Source organism: Octopus sinensis, linkage group LG16, assembly GCF_006345805.1.
Source record: "Octopus sinensis linkage group LG16, ASM634580v1, whole genome shotgun sequence".
Classification (NCBI taxonomy): domain Eukaryota; kingdom Metazoa; phylum Mollusca; class Cephalopoda; order Octopoda; family Octopodidae; genus Octopus; species Octopus sinensis.
In genome coordinates this window covers 27,128,760-27,146,662 of record NC_043012.1, presented here as the reverse complement: position 1 = coordinate 27,146,662, position 17,903 = coordinate 27,128,760, and the positions used below count along the sequence as shown (strand labels likewise).

The 17,903-nt window shown below is 38.8% G+C and overlaps 1 protein-coding gene across 4 annotated transcripts in view; it reads left to right on the top strand.

Moving 5' to 3' along the window:
* The window catches only part of LOC115220276 (myotubularin-related protein 10-B-like), a 120,608-nt gene that overhangs the window by 83,690 nt on the left and 19,015 nt on the right, over positions 1–17,903 (top strand). For all 4 annotated transcript variants that reach the window (XM_036509938.1, XM_029790387.2, XM_036509939.1 and 1 more), the window contains 2 exons: positions 10,045–10,174; positions 17,172–17,259. In XM_036509938.1, coding sequence (XP_036365831.1) covers positions 10,045–10,174; positions 17,172–17,259 — 218 coding nt within the window. The remainder of the gene's footprint in view (positions 1–10,044; positions 10,175–17,171; positions 17,260–17,903) is intronic.

Below are 17,903 nucleotides of genomic sequence, written 5' to 3'. Positions count from 1 at the left end.
TTGAAGTGATTCTTTCTCACGACAGTAGACTCACCATGGCAAGCATTCAAAACTTCTTTATCATGGACGGCAGCACATTGACGATTAAAAGGCTGGCGCAAATTTTTTAGCTTGATGTAACAGAGAATTCCTAAACACCCACTCCTTGAAATTTTAATCCCCTTCCAGCCCCATTTAGACCCCTTTTCACATTTTGGTTAATATAACCCGATTTCATTCGGGTCTACTGGGGCCACAGTTTATAAGATGAGGAATTTTGTCCTAGAGGTGACGCCTTTCATTTGAGGAAAAAAATAGTTGTCATGCAAACTTGCCAGTACTTTTAACATAGGTGTGCATATTTTCAGCTGAATCGACCGACTACGTAATGCACACATTATATATGTATATGTGTGTGTGTGTGTGTGCACGCATTATATATACAAATGTATATAAATGAGATATATATCTGTATAAATGAAATTAGAGAGAAAACCACTAATAGGCAAATCAAACAGTGAAAAACCAAAAACATGAAAAAAAAAATATAATATAGAAAATATATAAAATATAAAATTGAAAAATTTAAATTATTTAAATTGAAAATAAAAATTATTAAATTATATTTAGAATTTGTTTAAAAATATATATAACTATGAAAAAGTATGAAAAAGTTTAATATACATAAATACAGATATATACACTTTGTATATATACATTATATATACATATTTATATATAGAACACACACATACATTATATATACATATTTATATATAGAACACACACACACACATATATAAATGAACGCAAGAATATCTGATTCATAATATTTGTTCTCATGCTCGTGTGTTGTTGGTGACAGACAGATACTTAAAAGAACGCCGCCGAAGTGATGGGAAGGTAGGACACAGAGTCAGTGAAAAAGAGAGGAAATAGCGAGAGTGACAGCTACTTTAAATAACGGTAGTGGAATTCTCAAAGTTATAAATGAAGGGGAGTAAGAGAGGGAAAGGAGGAAATAGCGTGAGTGAGGAAGATGGCCCCTAGCAACCACACCTTTTAAGATAGGGATTTCTAAGGTAGTCCACGAGCATTGTCACCTCATTCTACATGTCCCTGTAAATTTTGGAGCGAATCGGATGGGACTTAGTGGCATTGAAAGCAATCCAAGCGGTAAAAACGCATTTCAGTTTTATATATAGAGATTATGACACAAAAGTCAAGTGTAGAGTGTTGGCTGCTGTCTAGAAACATGGGGTTTGGTGGGGCTAATAGGGATAGGGATAGGTGATGTACAGTGATGTTCAGAACAGTTCAAAAGTTAGATGTTCAATAGCTTTGGAGGGGTTTAAAGAGTCTAGAATAATTATATCAGTATTAGAGTAGCCCTTCATGTAAAACTCATAAGATATAGACATAATTTAGGATCTAATGTAGGATCTAACCTAAGAAGAGTGGTTATCCAGAGTAGCTATTGAATAATGATTTTAAGTGATGTCAATAAGTAGTTCATTACACTTATTAACTTGGAGGTCATCAGTGGTGATGTTGGTGATGGCCTCACATAAATATGATGTACATGTCAGTCTAACAGTGTGGTAGGAAGGAACAGAATCAATGACAGACCACTTGATTTTAGACTCCACCTTGATTTTTGTTTAAAAATATATTTGACTCAAGAAGTAGAAAGTCAGTGTCTGTCATTCTTAAATAAGAGAAGATGCATAAAGATTCTGTTTTTGTAAAACCAGCTGTGAAACCTATGTAGTACTTACAAGGTGATATCAAAGAGTTCCGAAATTGGTTATGTTTAATAAAAGATAACTTATTTACATAAGTTTTAACATTATCTCATTTCAAAAAGTCACCTTGCACAACAATACACCAGTCCCAGTGTTCCTGCCACTTTCGGAGTCCAGCCTGGAAGTTGTTTTCAGTGAGTGAGTGGAGGATCTGCAATTCACTCTTGATCTTTACAACAGTGTTAAAACAGCAGGTGCTAAATCTGGCAAATAGGGCGGGTGCAGAAGCGATACCATGTTGTTTCTGTTGCTCCATAGATCTAGTCACTTTTGTTGAATGTCTGCCCTCAAAAAGCTATTGCAATAGAATTCTCGATTGACAGTCTGGCCCAAGGGGATGAAATCTCAATGCACAATATCATAGATGTTGAAAAAAGTGATGAGCATGCTCTTGATTGAGCTGTGGCTCTGTCATGCCTTCTTCTGTTGTGATGAAGAGCTCTTCCATTGTGACAACTGCTGCTTCATCTCAGGGTCATAACTCTCGTCATGAGTGATGATTCTCAACATGGAGGATGGGTCATCAGTGGCATGCTGATAGAGATCTTGACAGACTTTGACACGATGTTCTTTCCACTCAATGGTCAGCCGATGGGGAACAAACTTGACAGAGACATGCCACATGTTCAATTCAGACATTAGTATTGCCTGCACAGGCCCATACGACAGACCCACACAACATCAACAATGTCGTTGATTGTTCTCCAACAATCCTCATTCACAAGCTGATGAATTTTCTCCACATTTCTGGATGTGACGCTCGTAGTTGGTCTTCCAGATAGCTCATTGTTTTCCAATGACATTCTTCCACTTTTGAAGCATCTGTGCCACTCAAAGCATTGCATACAACCCATTGCCTTGTTGCTGTAAGCTTGCCAAAGCATGCTCAATGTCTCTATAGCAGACTTCCTAAGTTTAACACAAAATTTCATGTTGGCTCTTTGTTCCCTATCATCATCATCATCATTCGCAGACTTTAGCATACATATGATCACAAAACTACAAATTTTACAACTTGGAAAGTAAACAGTGATGTCATTCAGCACTACAGAACTAGTTCAGGAACTTTTTTGATACCACCTCATAAAGGTGCATTTGTAGACCACTTTTTTCTTTACACAATTCCCATTTAAAGAGCAGGCTCTAGCTGCCCTACAGTTACAGTTATAAAGGCAGTGAGGAGACAGTGACTCTTAGTATGCCAAAGAAGTGTCGGTGCAGTGCTGAGCAATCTCAGCACTAGTCCAGGAAAGCAGCATACTGGCTGTATACTCAATCTGAGAGTGTTATGAATAGTAAACATAGAACCTAAATTATTGGGTGTGATGTGGTCTGTACTGGGAGACTGTGTAGTCACTTTTTTATGTGAAATGAGTTCACAGCATTGCTATGAACCTTAGCATGGTTTGTAGAATCAAATTCTCAACCATGTAATTTGAGTCTATTAAGGTGTATGTGTGTGTATAGTAAAATTAGTAAAAAGAGTACAATGAACATTTCGTGGGGTGTGGAAAATACAACATTTCAGATAGAGTCCTTCTTCAGCAGGGAATAGTTAAGAGATTTATTCAATGAGAGACAGTAGAGTTTTACATCCTCTAAGTTAATAAAACTGGCTGCAGCTGAAAAGAAATGTAGGACCACAGGAACTCTATACATGAACAGGATGAGACAGTAGAAAGAAACAATATATAAGCATGGAAAATGGCTGTTAAATTATGATGGTATATGAGTATGTATTTGTGTGTGTATACATACACACACACACATATATATATATATATATATATCATCATCATCATCATTGTTCTCCATGATGGTATGTGTTGGATGATTTGACTGGAGCTTGTAAGCTAGATGGCTGCACCAGACTCCAATTGTCTGTTTTCACATGCCCTTCCTAACACTTTACAGAGTGTACTGGGTGATTTTACATTGCATCAACATGGGTGCTTTTTACATGGTACCAGTACCTGCAGAATCGCCAAGTTGCTTGCAAAACAAGGACATCTCAGCTAAGAGAGGGAGAAGAACTTATGAAGGTGGCTGTTAGCCAGGCAAGTGGTTGGAGTATGATAGAAGGTCAGGGATAGCTGTCTTAATACAGAGGAGGTACTTGACTACCCCAGTAGGACAAGTAAGTAGAGAGAGGCGGGGGAGAGAGAGAAAGATAGAGACAAAGTGAGAGAGAGAAGTGGGGCCTATCCACTAGGAACAGTGGCTGGGGAAGTATAAGTGGCATAGAGGAGATATCCCATAAGAGTGTGAAATGAAATATTTAGGGATAGAAAGTGATGTTGAATGGAAACTGTAGGAGCCTGTAGTGGGGTTTTGGGGGAAATGGTTGTGAGTGAGTTTTGCCAGAGGACATTTATGTGTATGAGGAGAAGGGGTGGGTTGTGGCCATAGAGGACATGTCTGTGTCTATGGATGGCCACAGTTTTACTTAACTTCATGTATCTTTTCAAACAGCAAATACCAGTCCCTTAACATCTCACTGACGTTCAATATCTGAAGACCTTTTCTTACTACTTCATCCCACATCTTCATGGGTCTTCCCCTTCCACAGATTCCCTTCACAATTAGAAATCAATACTTGTTTATACAGCTGTCCTCATCAATACATATCACATGACCATACAAATACAGTCTTCTCTCTTGCACATTACATCTAATGACTCTTATACCCAGTTTTTCTCTTAAATCATTTACACTCTCCCATACATGCACGCTGACATTACCCATCCTGCAAAGCATACTGGGTTCATTTCTTTCAAGTTTCTGCATGTCCTCTACTGTCACAGCCCATGTTTCACTGCCATGTATCATAGCTGTTCATACATAAGCATCATATAATCTGCCTTTCTCTCTGAGGGGGAGACCCTTTGTTAACAGAATGACCCTATTATTCTAGCAACTATGCTTTCAGAAGTTTCTCCTCCACTGCTAATTGGTTGTCTTGATAATGAAAACTATCTACTACTTTTAAGGATCCCACTCCCCAGACATTTGAGGAAGTCTATTTTCTGTACATTCCTAGTGTTTATTATACCTGCACATCTTCCACATACATGGATGTGTAATGTCAGTGTGCATACTCATCAGAATGTAAGTACCTTGAGAGAAAAGTTGAACCTTAAAAGCATCAGATGTGGTGTGCAAGAGAGTTGTTTGCACTGGTATGGCCATATGGCAAGAATGGATGAGGATAGCTGTGTGAAAAAGTCCCACACCTAACAGTTGAGGGAACCTGGGGAAGAGGTAGACCCAGGAAGACCTGGGATGAGGTGGTGAAGCATGACCTTCGAACATTAGGCTTCACTGAGGCAATGACTTGTGACTGAGACCTTTGGAAATATGCTGTGCTTGAGAAGACCCAGCAAGCCAAGTGAGACCATAACCTCGTGGCCTATGCCAGGGGTGTAACCAGCCCACTTATGCATACGTTTGCTTCATCGGATACTAAACTCTGCTTGCGAAGACCTGTTGAAGCAATTGAAATAGAACTCAAATTCGATGACTGGCGTCCGTGCTAGTGGTGTGCTTAGAGCACCATCCAAGCACGATCGTTGCCAGGGCAGCAAACTGGCTTCTGTGCCGGTGGCACATAAAAGGCACCATTTGAGCGTGAACATTACCAGTATTGCCTCACTGGTAATTGTGCCAGTGGCATGTGAAAAAATATTCGAGTGAGGTCGTTGTCAGTGCTGCTGGACTGGTTCCTGTGCAGGTGGCACATAAAAAATACCGTTGCCAGTTGCCAGTACCACCTGACTGGCCCTCATGCCGGTGGCATGTAAAAGCACCCACTACACTCTCAGAGTGGTTGGCATTAGGAAGGGCATCCAGCTGTAGAAAGTCTGCCAGATCAGATTGGAGCCTGGTGCAACCATCTGGTTTGCCAGTCCTCAGTCAAATTGTCCAACCCATGCTAGTATGGAAAGCTGACATTAAATGATGATGACATGGCAGTGTGTGAATAATATTAAGATCAACTTTTACTCACTCACAGCCAATTTAACACTTTACCACTAATTCAGTTTTAGCTCAATCTTAATTTAGTTTTTTGCACTATGTGGGACCAGTGGTAAGCTACATTTTGACATAAAATAATTGAAATTTGGTTCTGTAGAAAAAAAGTTATGATAAAAATGGAAGAGTAATGCCTAATATTTACTTTGACTTGTGATTTCTCAGTTATTTAAAAGAAAATCTATACTTTAATTATGACTATTTAAAAGAACTCAAAGAATAGAATCTTTTGGTTAGAACCTATTCAAATGATATTAGATAGAAAAAAAGTTAAGCAGCTTTAAGTCGCCAAAAAATTGATAAATGACGCCTAAAATTGACTTTGATTCAAAATATCTCAGGTATCTGAAAAGTGAACAAAACTCTAATTCTAAAAGAACTCGATGAGTAGAATCTTTTGGTGGAAACCTTGTTAAAAGGTATTATAAAAAGGTTATGCAGCTTTATCATCATCATCATCATCATCATTTAGCGTCCGTTTTCCATGCTAGCATGGGTTGGACGGTTCAACTGGGGTCTGGGGAGCCCGAAGGCTGCACCAGGCCAGTCAGATCTGGCAGTGTTTCTACAGCTGGATGCCCTTCCTAACGCCAACCACTCCGAGAGTGTAGTGGGTGATTTTATGTGCCACCGACACAGGTGCCAGACGAGGCTAGCGAACGGCCACGCTCGGATGGTGTTTTTATGTGCCACCGACACAGGTGCCAGACGAGGCTGGCAGACGGCCACGCTCGGATGGTGTTTTTATGTGCCACCGACACAGGTGCCAGATGAGGCTGGCAGGTGCCAGACGAGGCTGGCAGACGGCCACGCTCGGATGGTGTTTTTATGTGCCACCGACACAGGTGCCAGATGAGGCTGGCGGACGGCCAGGTGATGAAAAAAAGTGGTAATTTGTTGTGTGTATATATTCACACATGGCAGTAACTCCTAAAATTGACTTTGACTTGTAATTTCTCAGTTATTTAAAAGAAAATCTATACTTTAATTATAACTATTTTTAAAAAATCGATTAGTAGAATCCTTTGGTGAAAACCTCATTAAAAGATATAATTAGAAAAAAAGTTATGCAGCTTTAAGTAGCCAAAAAATTGGTAAATAACCCCTAAGATTGACTTTAACTCAAAATATCTCAGCTATTTGAAAAGCAAACTATACTTTATTTGTGTTCAAATGGAAGATCTCCGCCAGATGTATCTTTTCTTGCTAACCCCATAAAAATATATCAAAGCAAAAAAAAGTTATGCAGCTTTCAATAATTGCCAGCTGTAAATATCTGTCTTATATGTAATTACAAAGATACTTAAATAACAATTTATCTATACAAGGCAATCAGAAAATCCAGTCTATAATTGTTTTGTTCTTGAATTACCTTCTCTCCTAATTAATTTGATTCGTCATTGCTCATAATTAGGAGGAATTCCAACCACATTTCGTGATTCGCTACCTCAACAGCTCCTTTATAGGATCCAGTGGCTAAAGACATCATCAGGAGAAACCACGTCTGGTTTTGGCCCCTACTCCTCTACCATTTTTGACATGGTGGGGCCCCCTCTTTTGGAGGTGTCTTTAGCTGTGTTGTTGAGTACGTTTCTTCTTTCTTCCTTTTTCTTCTGTTCTTTGGTTTCTTCGATGCAGTGTCAACGAATGTCAGCGGGCGAATGACCTTCCTGCCAAATTTACCTTTAAATACTTGCTGGTAGGCTCTAGCAGCCAGCACCAGCTAACTGTCACATGACACCGTCTAAGCTTCAACAGACCAATAGAGGGGAAGGGCATGTAGTTTTAGCCTGTGCCCTATCTAAACCTGCCTTCCAACAGTGTCGTGTTAGTGTCAGTTCCAGCAGCCAGAACCAACCATCTGTTTGGTGATACAAGCTTTCGAAACAGGAGGGTGGGCTATGAACGAGATCGCTACCTTGGCCCACCTGTCAAACCACAATACTGCTTAAGTGTCAACCAGCCTCATCTAGCGATGCTATTTCCCAGTCGGCATGTTATGGCTTTCAAGCCATTTTGGGCCTTCTATTTCAGCCATATATAGAAGCTGGTTTTGTCAATTGCCTCCTGTATATTCCTAATTACTTTTCTCAGCTATGAGCTTGAAAATGCAAACTTTCTTTTAAATAACATTGCCATTTTCTTTTCAATGAAGCCCCTAGTCCCCACTGCCAGGTGGTAATACTCTACTGTCCATCCCTGTTCTCTGCACTCTTCAGTAAATCTCTCATACCTCTTCTCCTTCCATTGCTCTGCTTTAGCAATGTTCTCTTCCCATGGCACTGTCAGCTCTAGCAAAATTCCAATTTTCCATTCTGTATTCCATAGGATTAATTTTGTTTTTTTTGTTTTTATGAGTGGAAATCCACAGCCAGCTCCCAGTATCCCTTCAAGCTTTCATCTGTTTCGTATACTTTATTTGAAGGCCTGGCCTTATGTCCCTTTTCCTCCCATCTGGAAGTATATCCTTCTGCACCTTTCTTCTTCCTCTTTTCTCACTTCGTGTACCACTGCCTCTTTCATCTCTTTTACACTGCAAAATGGCTTGAAATTGTGCAACCCTAGACCGGCTCTTGCTTCTTGTATCACTCCAACTATATCAGCATGCCTTAGCGTTCTAATTGCCCTGTTTACTGCCTCTTCCACTTTCTATTTCCTCTCTGTTCGTACCTTTGGAGGGTTTTCTCGGATGCTCTGATCTTTCGAATACCTTAACATCATTACTGTCCTTGCCTTTCCTACCTTATATTCTTCAGCGATTGATGTCACCTGTAGTTGCAGCATGGGTTTTCCATATAGTTCAGTTGTATTCAGTGGTTTTGGAAGACCAAACCATTTTCTGATAAACACACTGCATCTTTGTTCCATCCTTTCTACTCTACTTGAGGCTATTTCGTACATTTGAAATGGTCACACCATCCTTGGGTACCATCCAAATTGCAATATCCAACATTTGAATTTCCCTGGTAATGTTGTTCTGTCAATTGCCTTTAGTCCCTGTTCCACTAAATCATGTGTTTCTTTGCTTTGATTCTTATTATTTAGTAAATCTCTGTACCATCTGCCGAGATTCCTTACTTTCCTTCACCGTTGGTGTATCTTCACCTCCTATCCTGAATTTCACTTCTTTTTGGACTCCTTTCACAAATGCCACGCTTTGAGATATTTTGGCTTTGAATTTCATTTTTGCCCATCCTATTAATTTGTCCATCTGTTCTAATGTTCCATCTGCTGCTTCTCTACTGTTTGATAATAATGGTGTTGTATATAATTTTTAAAATTTTTGCTTTCTTTTTAAAAAAATTTATTTCTCATAAATATTAATTAAAAAATTAATTCTAAATAAGTAGATTTATTTCTCATAAATATTAATTTAAAAATTAATTCTAAATAAGCAGATTTTATAATACTCAATGTAAAGAAAGTGCTATTCAATTTAGAATTTCTAACAAAAATGAATAGGCATCAATAAGAAATGAAATAATACAAAAAAGTAAGCTAAATTTATTATTAGAATAAAAATTACTAATTTTTCTGCATTGCTTGTGAAATGAGTGGACTAGAATGAAGGATGTGAGCAAGGAATAACAATATTCTTAAGTAAGCCTAAAAGAAAAGAGCTTAAAATATTGCAGCTAAAATAAAATTTAAATGGGTTGCCATTTAAATAAAATATTCAAATAAGTGAAGCCATTCAATACTGATCAACCTTCTTTCACCCTAATTATTTCACTGTTGCTAAGCTTAACTGTAAATAAACTATTTTAATAGTAGAATAAAAAATTCAAGTAAGGGGTAACACTATTTTTAGATATTTGATAAACATGGAAAAGTTCCAGTTTCTTTGAGTTACCTAAATGTGTACCACGCAATTCAGTGGCTTTCATCATCTCTTTTTTTTACAATGCTGTTTATACACTTTCTAACCTATTGTCTTTAGAACTGCAATGCTCTAAAACTGTTCCTCTATCCTTCCTTTCCTTACAGTCAGTCTTAAGCTGAATATTTACCACATTAATCAAACCATTCTAGATGGTCCATCTGAAGCTATGTTAACAATATGAACTCTTCAAACTAATTTTGTTTTTCTTTTTAGGTTGTTCCTTTAATTGTTGAAATAATTTCAATAACTGAAAATATGCTATATCATAGGTTTATTCACAATTTTAAAAATGTCCTTCATTCATAACCCTAACCCTAAAATTTTATATAATAATTCTATTCTTAGAATTTTCTGCTGAACCACCTATGCCAATGTTTATTCGGCAAAAGGACTGGCAAGATGAATTAACACGAATTGATCAGCATCCTAATTGGTATGTCACTAGTGCAAATGAAAATTTTCAACTGTCTTCCAGGTAAGATTATGTAAATTTATGTAATGTTTTTAATCAGAACTATCTTTTGTTTAACTTTTATTTGTAAACCAGGTTTTCTCTTTTCATGAAAGACAATATTTATCCATATTTAATTGTTTTGGTTGTGTAACAGCAGAAAATATCACTATTAGCATTCAAATACCTAGGCAACATTGTCTCAAATTATGTACAACTGGACCAAGAAATCATATGCAGAATGAGCAGAGCTTGTGCTTCATTTGGCAGGCTGAAGAAGAGGCTGTGGAAAAATAAACACGTTTTAGTATGTGTCAGATGTAAGGTATATCAGGCTATAGTGCTTTCTTCCTTGTTGTATATGCTGAAACATGGACAGTCTATAAAACTGAAGCAGATCAGTTACATGCATATATGGATGGGACAGCTATTGATGAATCATGATTATTACTTTCTTTGACAAAATCAGGAATGAAGAAATCCTACAGCATGCTGGGCTGCCTCCTATGTTAGAAATCCTTCTTGATAGAAATTTATTTTGGTTGGGTTACATACACAGGATGGACAATAACAGACTCCCCAGACTCTACTCACAACTATTCAAGGGGGAAAGAAACCATGAAAGACCTAGACAGATTTAAAGATATTGCAAAAATGCCATAGACATGAACAATCATATTTACGATGACTGACTGCGGATATATACCGTAAAAACCCATGTAATTTATGCAGGTGATTTTCAAGATAAAAATTGCTAAAAAACATTTCTGTTTAGCAGGTATCACATTGAAAGCTATTAAATTACGAAGTATTTGTTTTGTTTATAATAAACTTTAATCTACAGTTCTTGCCCACAAGAGATTATATCCAATCTTTAGCATACTTCTGTATGTCTTCTCAAATCACGATCACAGGAAAAGTTGTTGATAATTCTTATCAACAAAAACAAAGCTGATAAATACGCACAAGTGTTGCAAAATAAGTTTAATTACCAATAAACATCAGCTTGGATGACACTTTATTCAACTGACACAGGAAGGTGACCAATCAAACTGATTATGAAAACAGAATACTGATTGGTCAAAAGTATCTTCTTGTCTCAAGCTCTGATTTTCTGCTTATTCTTGTTGGTACCTTTGATACAGAGTATCAAAATTTTAATCCCTTTCACACTTATAAAATGTCAAACAAACTTTAAAATTTGTCATTACTGTTTTAGCCAGGAAACCAGACTGATAGTTTGGTAACCCACTAAATCATCATCATCGTTTAACGTCCGCTTTCCATGCTAGTTTCTACAGCTGGATGCCCTTCCTAACGCCAACCACTCCGAGAGTGTAGTGGGTGCTTTAACATGCCACCGGCACGAGGGTCAGTCTGGCAGTACTGGCAATGACCACGCTCAAAAATGGTGTTTTTTACGTGCCACCTGCACAGCAGTCAGTCCAGCGACACTGACAACGTCCTCACTTGAATGTTTTGTTCATGTGCCACCAGCACAAGTACCAGTAAGGCGACACTGGTAATGATCATGCTCAAATGGTGCTTTTTACGTGCCAACCAGCACAGAAGCCAGCTGCTCTGGCAGTGATCCTGCTTGGATGGAGCTGTTAGCGCTCCACTGGCACAGGTGCCATTCATCGAATTTGGTTCGATTTCAAATTCAATTTTGATTTCACTTGCTTCAACAGGTCTTTACAAGCAGAGTTTTGTGTCCAAAGAAGGAAAGGTATGCATAAGTGGGCTGGCTACATCCTGGTAAAGGCCATGGTCTCACTTGTCCTGCTGGGTCTTCTCATGCACAGCATATTTCCAAAGGTCTCGGTCACTAGTCATTGCCTCAGTGAGGCCTAAAGTTTGAAGGTCGTGCTTCACCACCTCATCCCAGGTCTTCCTGGGTCTACCTCTTCCACAGGTTCCCTCAACCGCTAGGGTGTGGCACTTTTTCACACAGCTATCTTCATCCATTCTCGCTACATGACCATACCAGCGCAGACGTCTCTCTTGCACACCACATCTGATGCTTAAGATACTTACACTCTGTCGAGTATGCACACTGACATTACGCATCCATCGAAGCATACTGGTTTCAACCCTTGCGAGCTTACACATGTCCTCAGCAGTCATGGCCCATGTTTCACTGCCATGTAGCATGGCTGTTCGTACACGTGTCCTACTCTCAGCAAGAGGCCCTTTGTCACCAGCAGCAGTAGGAGCTCTCTGAACTTTGCCCAGGCTATTCTTATTCTTATTCTAAGGGGGCGAGCTGGCAGAAACTTTAGCATGCCGGGTGAAATGCGTAGCTGTATTTCGTCTGCCGTTACGTTCTGAGTTCAAATTCCGCCGAGGTTGACTTTACCTTTCATCCTTTCGGGGTCAATAAATTAAGTACCAGATACGCACTGGGGTCGATGTAATCGACTTAATCCGTTTGTCTGTCCTTGTTTGTCCTCTCTGTGTTTAGCCCCTTGTGGGTAGTAAAGAAATAGGCTATTCTTATTCTAGCTGCTACACTTTCAGTGCACCCTCCTCCGCTACTGACTTGGTCACCTAGGTAATGGAAGCTATCAACTATTTCTAGTTTTTCTCTCTGGAATGTGGCGGAAGTTGTTCTCTGCACATTTTCAGTGTTTATTGCTCCTGAGCACCTGCCACATACAAAAACTATCTTCCCAGTTAGCCTTCCTTTGATATTGTTGCCCCTCTTATGTGTCCATAGCTTACACTGGGTACATCTTATAGAGTTTCTACCTACGCCTTTTCTACAGATTGAGCAGGGCCATTTACCTGAAGAGGTTTGTGGTTTGTCTAACTTCCTACTTATTAGGACTTTGGTTTTAGCTAGGTTGACTCTAAAGCCCTTCGAATTAATCCTTGCTTCCACACCTGAAACCTCTCCTCTAGTTCTGATAGTGACTCAGCAATTAGAGCAAAGTCATCAGCATAGAGCGGCTCCCAGGGGCATCCTGTCTTAAATTCCTCCGTTATTGCCTGGAGAACTATGATAAATAGGAGAGGGCTGAGGACTGAACCTTGGTGGACCCCTACCTCTACCCGGAATTCTTCACTGTACTCATTGCCAACCCTCACCTTACTGACGGCGTCCCTGTACATCACTTGCACGGGTCTCACTAACCATTCATCTATCCCCAGTTTCCTCATTGACCACCAGATAAGGGATTGGGGGACCCTGTCAAAGACTTTCTCCATGTCAACGAAAGCCAAGTACAGAGGTTTATCTTTGGCAAGATATTTCTTCTGCAGCTGTCTTAGCAGAAATATAGCATCAGTGGTACTTTTCCCTGGCACGAACCCAAACTGCATCTCCTCTAAACTGACTCTCTCCCTAATTAGTTGGGCTATGACCATCTGCGTGACCTTCATTACCTTTATCTACCAAGGTACTGTCAATTCGGATAGCTGGTCCCTCTGTTGGGTCGACATTTGGCAGACTCTCCTTCTCCCATTCATTTTCTTTATTGAGGAAAGTTTCATAGTGGTGTCTCCAAACCTCTCTCTTTGCTGCCTCATTTAGTGCAAGTGAACCATCATCCATACAGACACATTTCTCTCCTACGACATCACAATTCTCTCCCACACACTGTCTTGCAATACGAAATACCTCAAGTCTTTGGTCCTCGTGGCGCAGAACATTGGCAAATTTTTTCTTATCTGCTTCCCCTCTTGCTAAATAAACCTGTCTCCTGGCTTCCCTTCTTCCAGTCCTTTTCAGGCCTGTTTCTTTTGCCTAATACCCCTGTCAACCACATTGTTCCACTGCCACGTTACCTTGGGTTGAGAGGGAACTTTGCACTATCCACAGATCTGGTCAGAGGCTCTCAGCAGGTTGTCCCGTAGAAACCTCCAGTTGTTTTCCACATTATGTGATGTTATATCCCCTTCTATTTCATTGAAGGCTTTGAGTAATACGTCTCTAAATCTCTGTCCATTTGCAGTATCTTTAAGCTTCCAGACCCTTCTCTTCCAAGCTGGTCTTCTTCTGGGCATCCATTTAGCCCTGATCCTGAAGTCGCTAACTACTAATCTATGTTGAGGGGTACGTTCTTCGCCTGGGAAGGTTTTGGCATTTATAAGCAACCCTCTTTCCCTTTTTCTGGCGAGGATGTAGTCAATTTGGCTATTGCGTCTGCCAGAACTTTAGGTGACTTGTCGGTTTCCTGAAGTTGGTATTGCAAACCATAAGATCATTTGCATCACAGAACTCCAGCAGTCTGGTTCCCTCCTCATTGCGGGAACCAAAACCATAGCCTCCATGTACGCCATGGAAGCCCCTTGCATGTTGTTCAGCATGTCCATTGAAATCACCAGCCACAAAGAGAAGGTCTCTGTCATTTGTCAACGCGGTAGTCTGCAATAAGGTGTCATAGAATTGATCTTTCTGTCCATCGGGTATCCCTGGTTGAGGGGCATAGGCCGAGATAATGGTAGCTGACCTATGGTGAAGCACTAATCTAATCTTATGTACTTTGTCACATACTCTGACTACCTCGATTACCTTATCAACCCATTTCTCCACAAGAAGTATACCCACGCCCCCAACCCCGTCAGTGTTCCCTGCCCAGAAAATCTTGTACCTGTGTTCTTTGCCTATGAGGAACCTAGCGGAACCACCTCTCCACCTTCTGGGATGCAGCATAAATCTACACGTCTCCGTTCAAGCATCTCAACAATCTCACCAGACCTACCTTTCAGTGTGCCAACTCTGAGGGTGTGGGAGATGTGGACCTGTGAGACCCTGGGAGGAGGGACAGCAGTGTCATGTACCTGAAAAGAAAGCTTGCATTTAGCAGAATTCATAAAGAAACACTAGACTACAACCTACATACACTACACCATTTTTATGCGCTATATGATCAAATAAACCCTACATAGGGGTGGGGGTGGCATTTGGCCCTTAGGAGTGTTCGCGAGAGGTAAACAAGGAAGACATAGGTTAGGGACTTCCGGTTAAAGTGGAGGGGGTGGGAGGGCGGGTTGTACCGCGATCCAGCAAGTTTAGACTAGAGCATTGTCTTCTGCACTTATATACTATGGTTAGACAAATTTAGATAACCTTGAATAGAATAAGTAAATAAAATATTGCGATTAACAGATATGCATGATCTTAAAACAAACAAGGAAGACGAAGCTATCGGAACTATGTTTACATGTTAAAGAAATAGATAGATAATAGAGCATGAATGGGGTGGGGTGGGGGTTACGATCTACGCAGAAACAGGGGTACATGAACGAGGTTGAAAAGTAAAAATTTCTTATTTGAACATCTTCTGAAATCCGTGGTCTATCAGCAGAGGAATTGAAAATCGAGTAGGGGAAAACAGAGCATGCACCAGTTTATATAGAGTTCCGGTTAGTGGGGGAAGTGTTGGTGTATCAGGTGAAGAGAGAGACACACAGTGAGGCTGAGAGAGGGGGTCAGAGTTAGGTGGTCAGGCAGTAAATACAACACGAGGAAGAAGAATATTCTTAGGGATTTTCGGTAACATAAATTAATGAAACAGCAAATGCCAAAATTGTGAGATAGAATTGAAAAATATTTTTTTGGATTTTGAGAACCATAATTTAATGAAACAGTAGTGGTAAATTGAAGAGAGAGACAGTGAAGCAGAGAGAGAGGGGTCAGAGTTAGGTGGTCATGCAGTAAATACAACACGCGGAAGAATATTCTTAGGGGTTTTGGGTAATATAATTTATGAAAGAGCAAATAATTTAATGAAACAGCAGTGGTAAATCGAAGAGAGAGAGAGGGGTAAGAGTTAGGTGGTCAGGCAGTAAATAGAACACAAGGAAGAAGAATATTTTTAGGAATTTGGGGCAAGTTTAGACTAGAGCATCGTCTTCTGCAAAATCAAAGTGAGAAAATAAACAGCTTTGAAAGTTTAACTCAGTGTTTACTGAACAAGAGAGGTGCAAAATTTAAGAAGCGACTTGTTAGAATATTCACGTCTGTGAGGAGACATAAACAAGAATAGCAAAAATGTACTGTATAAAAAGAACCTCATCCCAGTTCGTACAAGTGTTCTATGAAGAGAACATAAGATTGCTGTGTAATTCAACATGAATGTGAAATGAGATTAAACATTGTATTAGGTAAATGAAGGTTTCTGTAGGAACACTAAGTTATATTCACTTTGAGATGTTTATATGTGCAAGGATGAATTATGATGTCGTCAGCGTTAGATGCAGTAAGAGCTGGTAGCAGCAATGTCAGGGGTTTCATTGTCCTAACATGGAGAAAGCTAGCAATAGCTTCTTGGAGGCAAACACAAGCTAGACTTCTTAAGTGGAGAAAAACTGATCTATTTAAGGAAATTGCTGGGCTCCATTATGATAGGTAGAAACTCCAAGCAATGTAAAATATAGCCCGGACCGTGATTACCAGCATGAACATCAAACTTCAAAAAGTAGTTAACCATTTAATGGTTTTAGTAAATTTATACAGAAAATGTAGACATTATACCGTCCAGCATAAATAAAAGTCAACTTCATTATATTTTTTTTGTAAAAACCTCTTCTGACATTAAATGAGTCAACTTCCAGTATGAATGTTTACATTTGTATGATATTTTTCAACAAAAACAATTTCTAAAAAAATTCTGGAAATGATCTACTCATGTAATTTACGCACCCACTAAAGTTTATTTTTGTTTTTGCGAAACAGTGCATAAATTACATGGGTATTTATGGTAGCTGTTTCCATTAGTTAATTACTGCAAAACCAAGAGTTATGTTCAAGAGATTGAGAGGAAACTAAATGAATCTGTTTAGGGTATGAAATTATCTTCATTTAAAAACATTTTCTCAGGAACTGATTTGTATAGTTCCCCACTCTTTACAACATCACCCTTATCTTTGCGGTAATTAACTCTTGAAGCAGAGTAAATACTAATAAGTGTAAGAGATAGGCTGCAAATGGAATCTTAACTTTTTGTAATGTAATGATCTTAGATAATTATAATTCATTTTTCATTCTTTTTTTTTTCTTTTTCCTTTTTTTCAGTTTACCTGAATATTTCATTATTCCAGAAAGTTTAAATAATGAAAGTCTTACAGAGATGGCCATGGCATTTGATGATCAAAGGCTCTTAGTGAGTTTTAACATTTTGAAATGTTGTTGTCAATTTTTCAAGTTTGTATAAGTAAATTAAGTAATAGATTTCAAAATCTTTAGGCTGTTATTTTTTTGTTGACGAGAAATAACACTGCAATTTTCTAAAATTAGCAACATCATCATCTTTGACTATTTTTTGGCATGTTTATTCAAATATTTTATTACTGTATATACATTGTCATACTATCTTTTGATATATTTTCTGACTATTATATATTAATGATCTGTGTGCAATAACATATATGTTATTGTAATGTGATATCATTACTATATTTACAATTGTATTTGTATCTTAGCAAATGTCATTTTTTAAAAAATGTAGACTAATACCTTTGACACAGCTTCTATTCTAAAAGTAATCCTGAAGAAGACATTTACAGTTGTAAGGATTGTGCCTTTAACAAATATGTTTGTGTGCATGTGTGAGTGTTGTTAAATTCAACAGGATTGTTAAAAATGTATTACAGAATTTATTGGCAACCTTAATTTGTACTGAATGCATTAGAGATTAATTGAAGATATTATGAACTGTCTGAAAATGTTGGTGGTATTAGCAAGTGGAAGAAAAGGTTGTGGACATTGGAAAAGATTCTATCTAAACTTGTTCACAAAGATCATTGA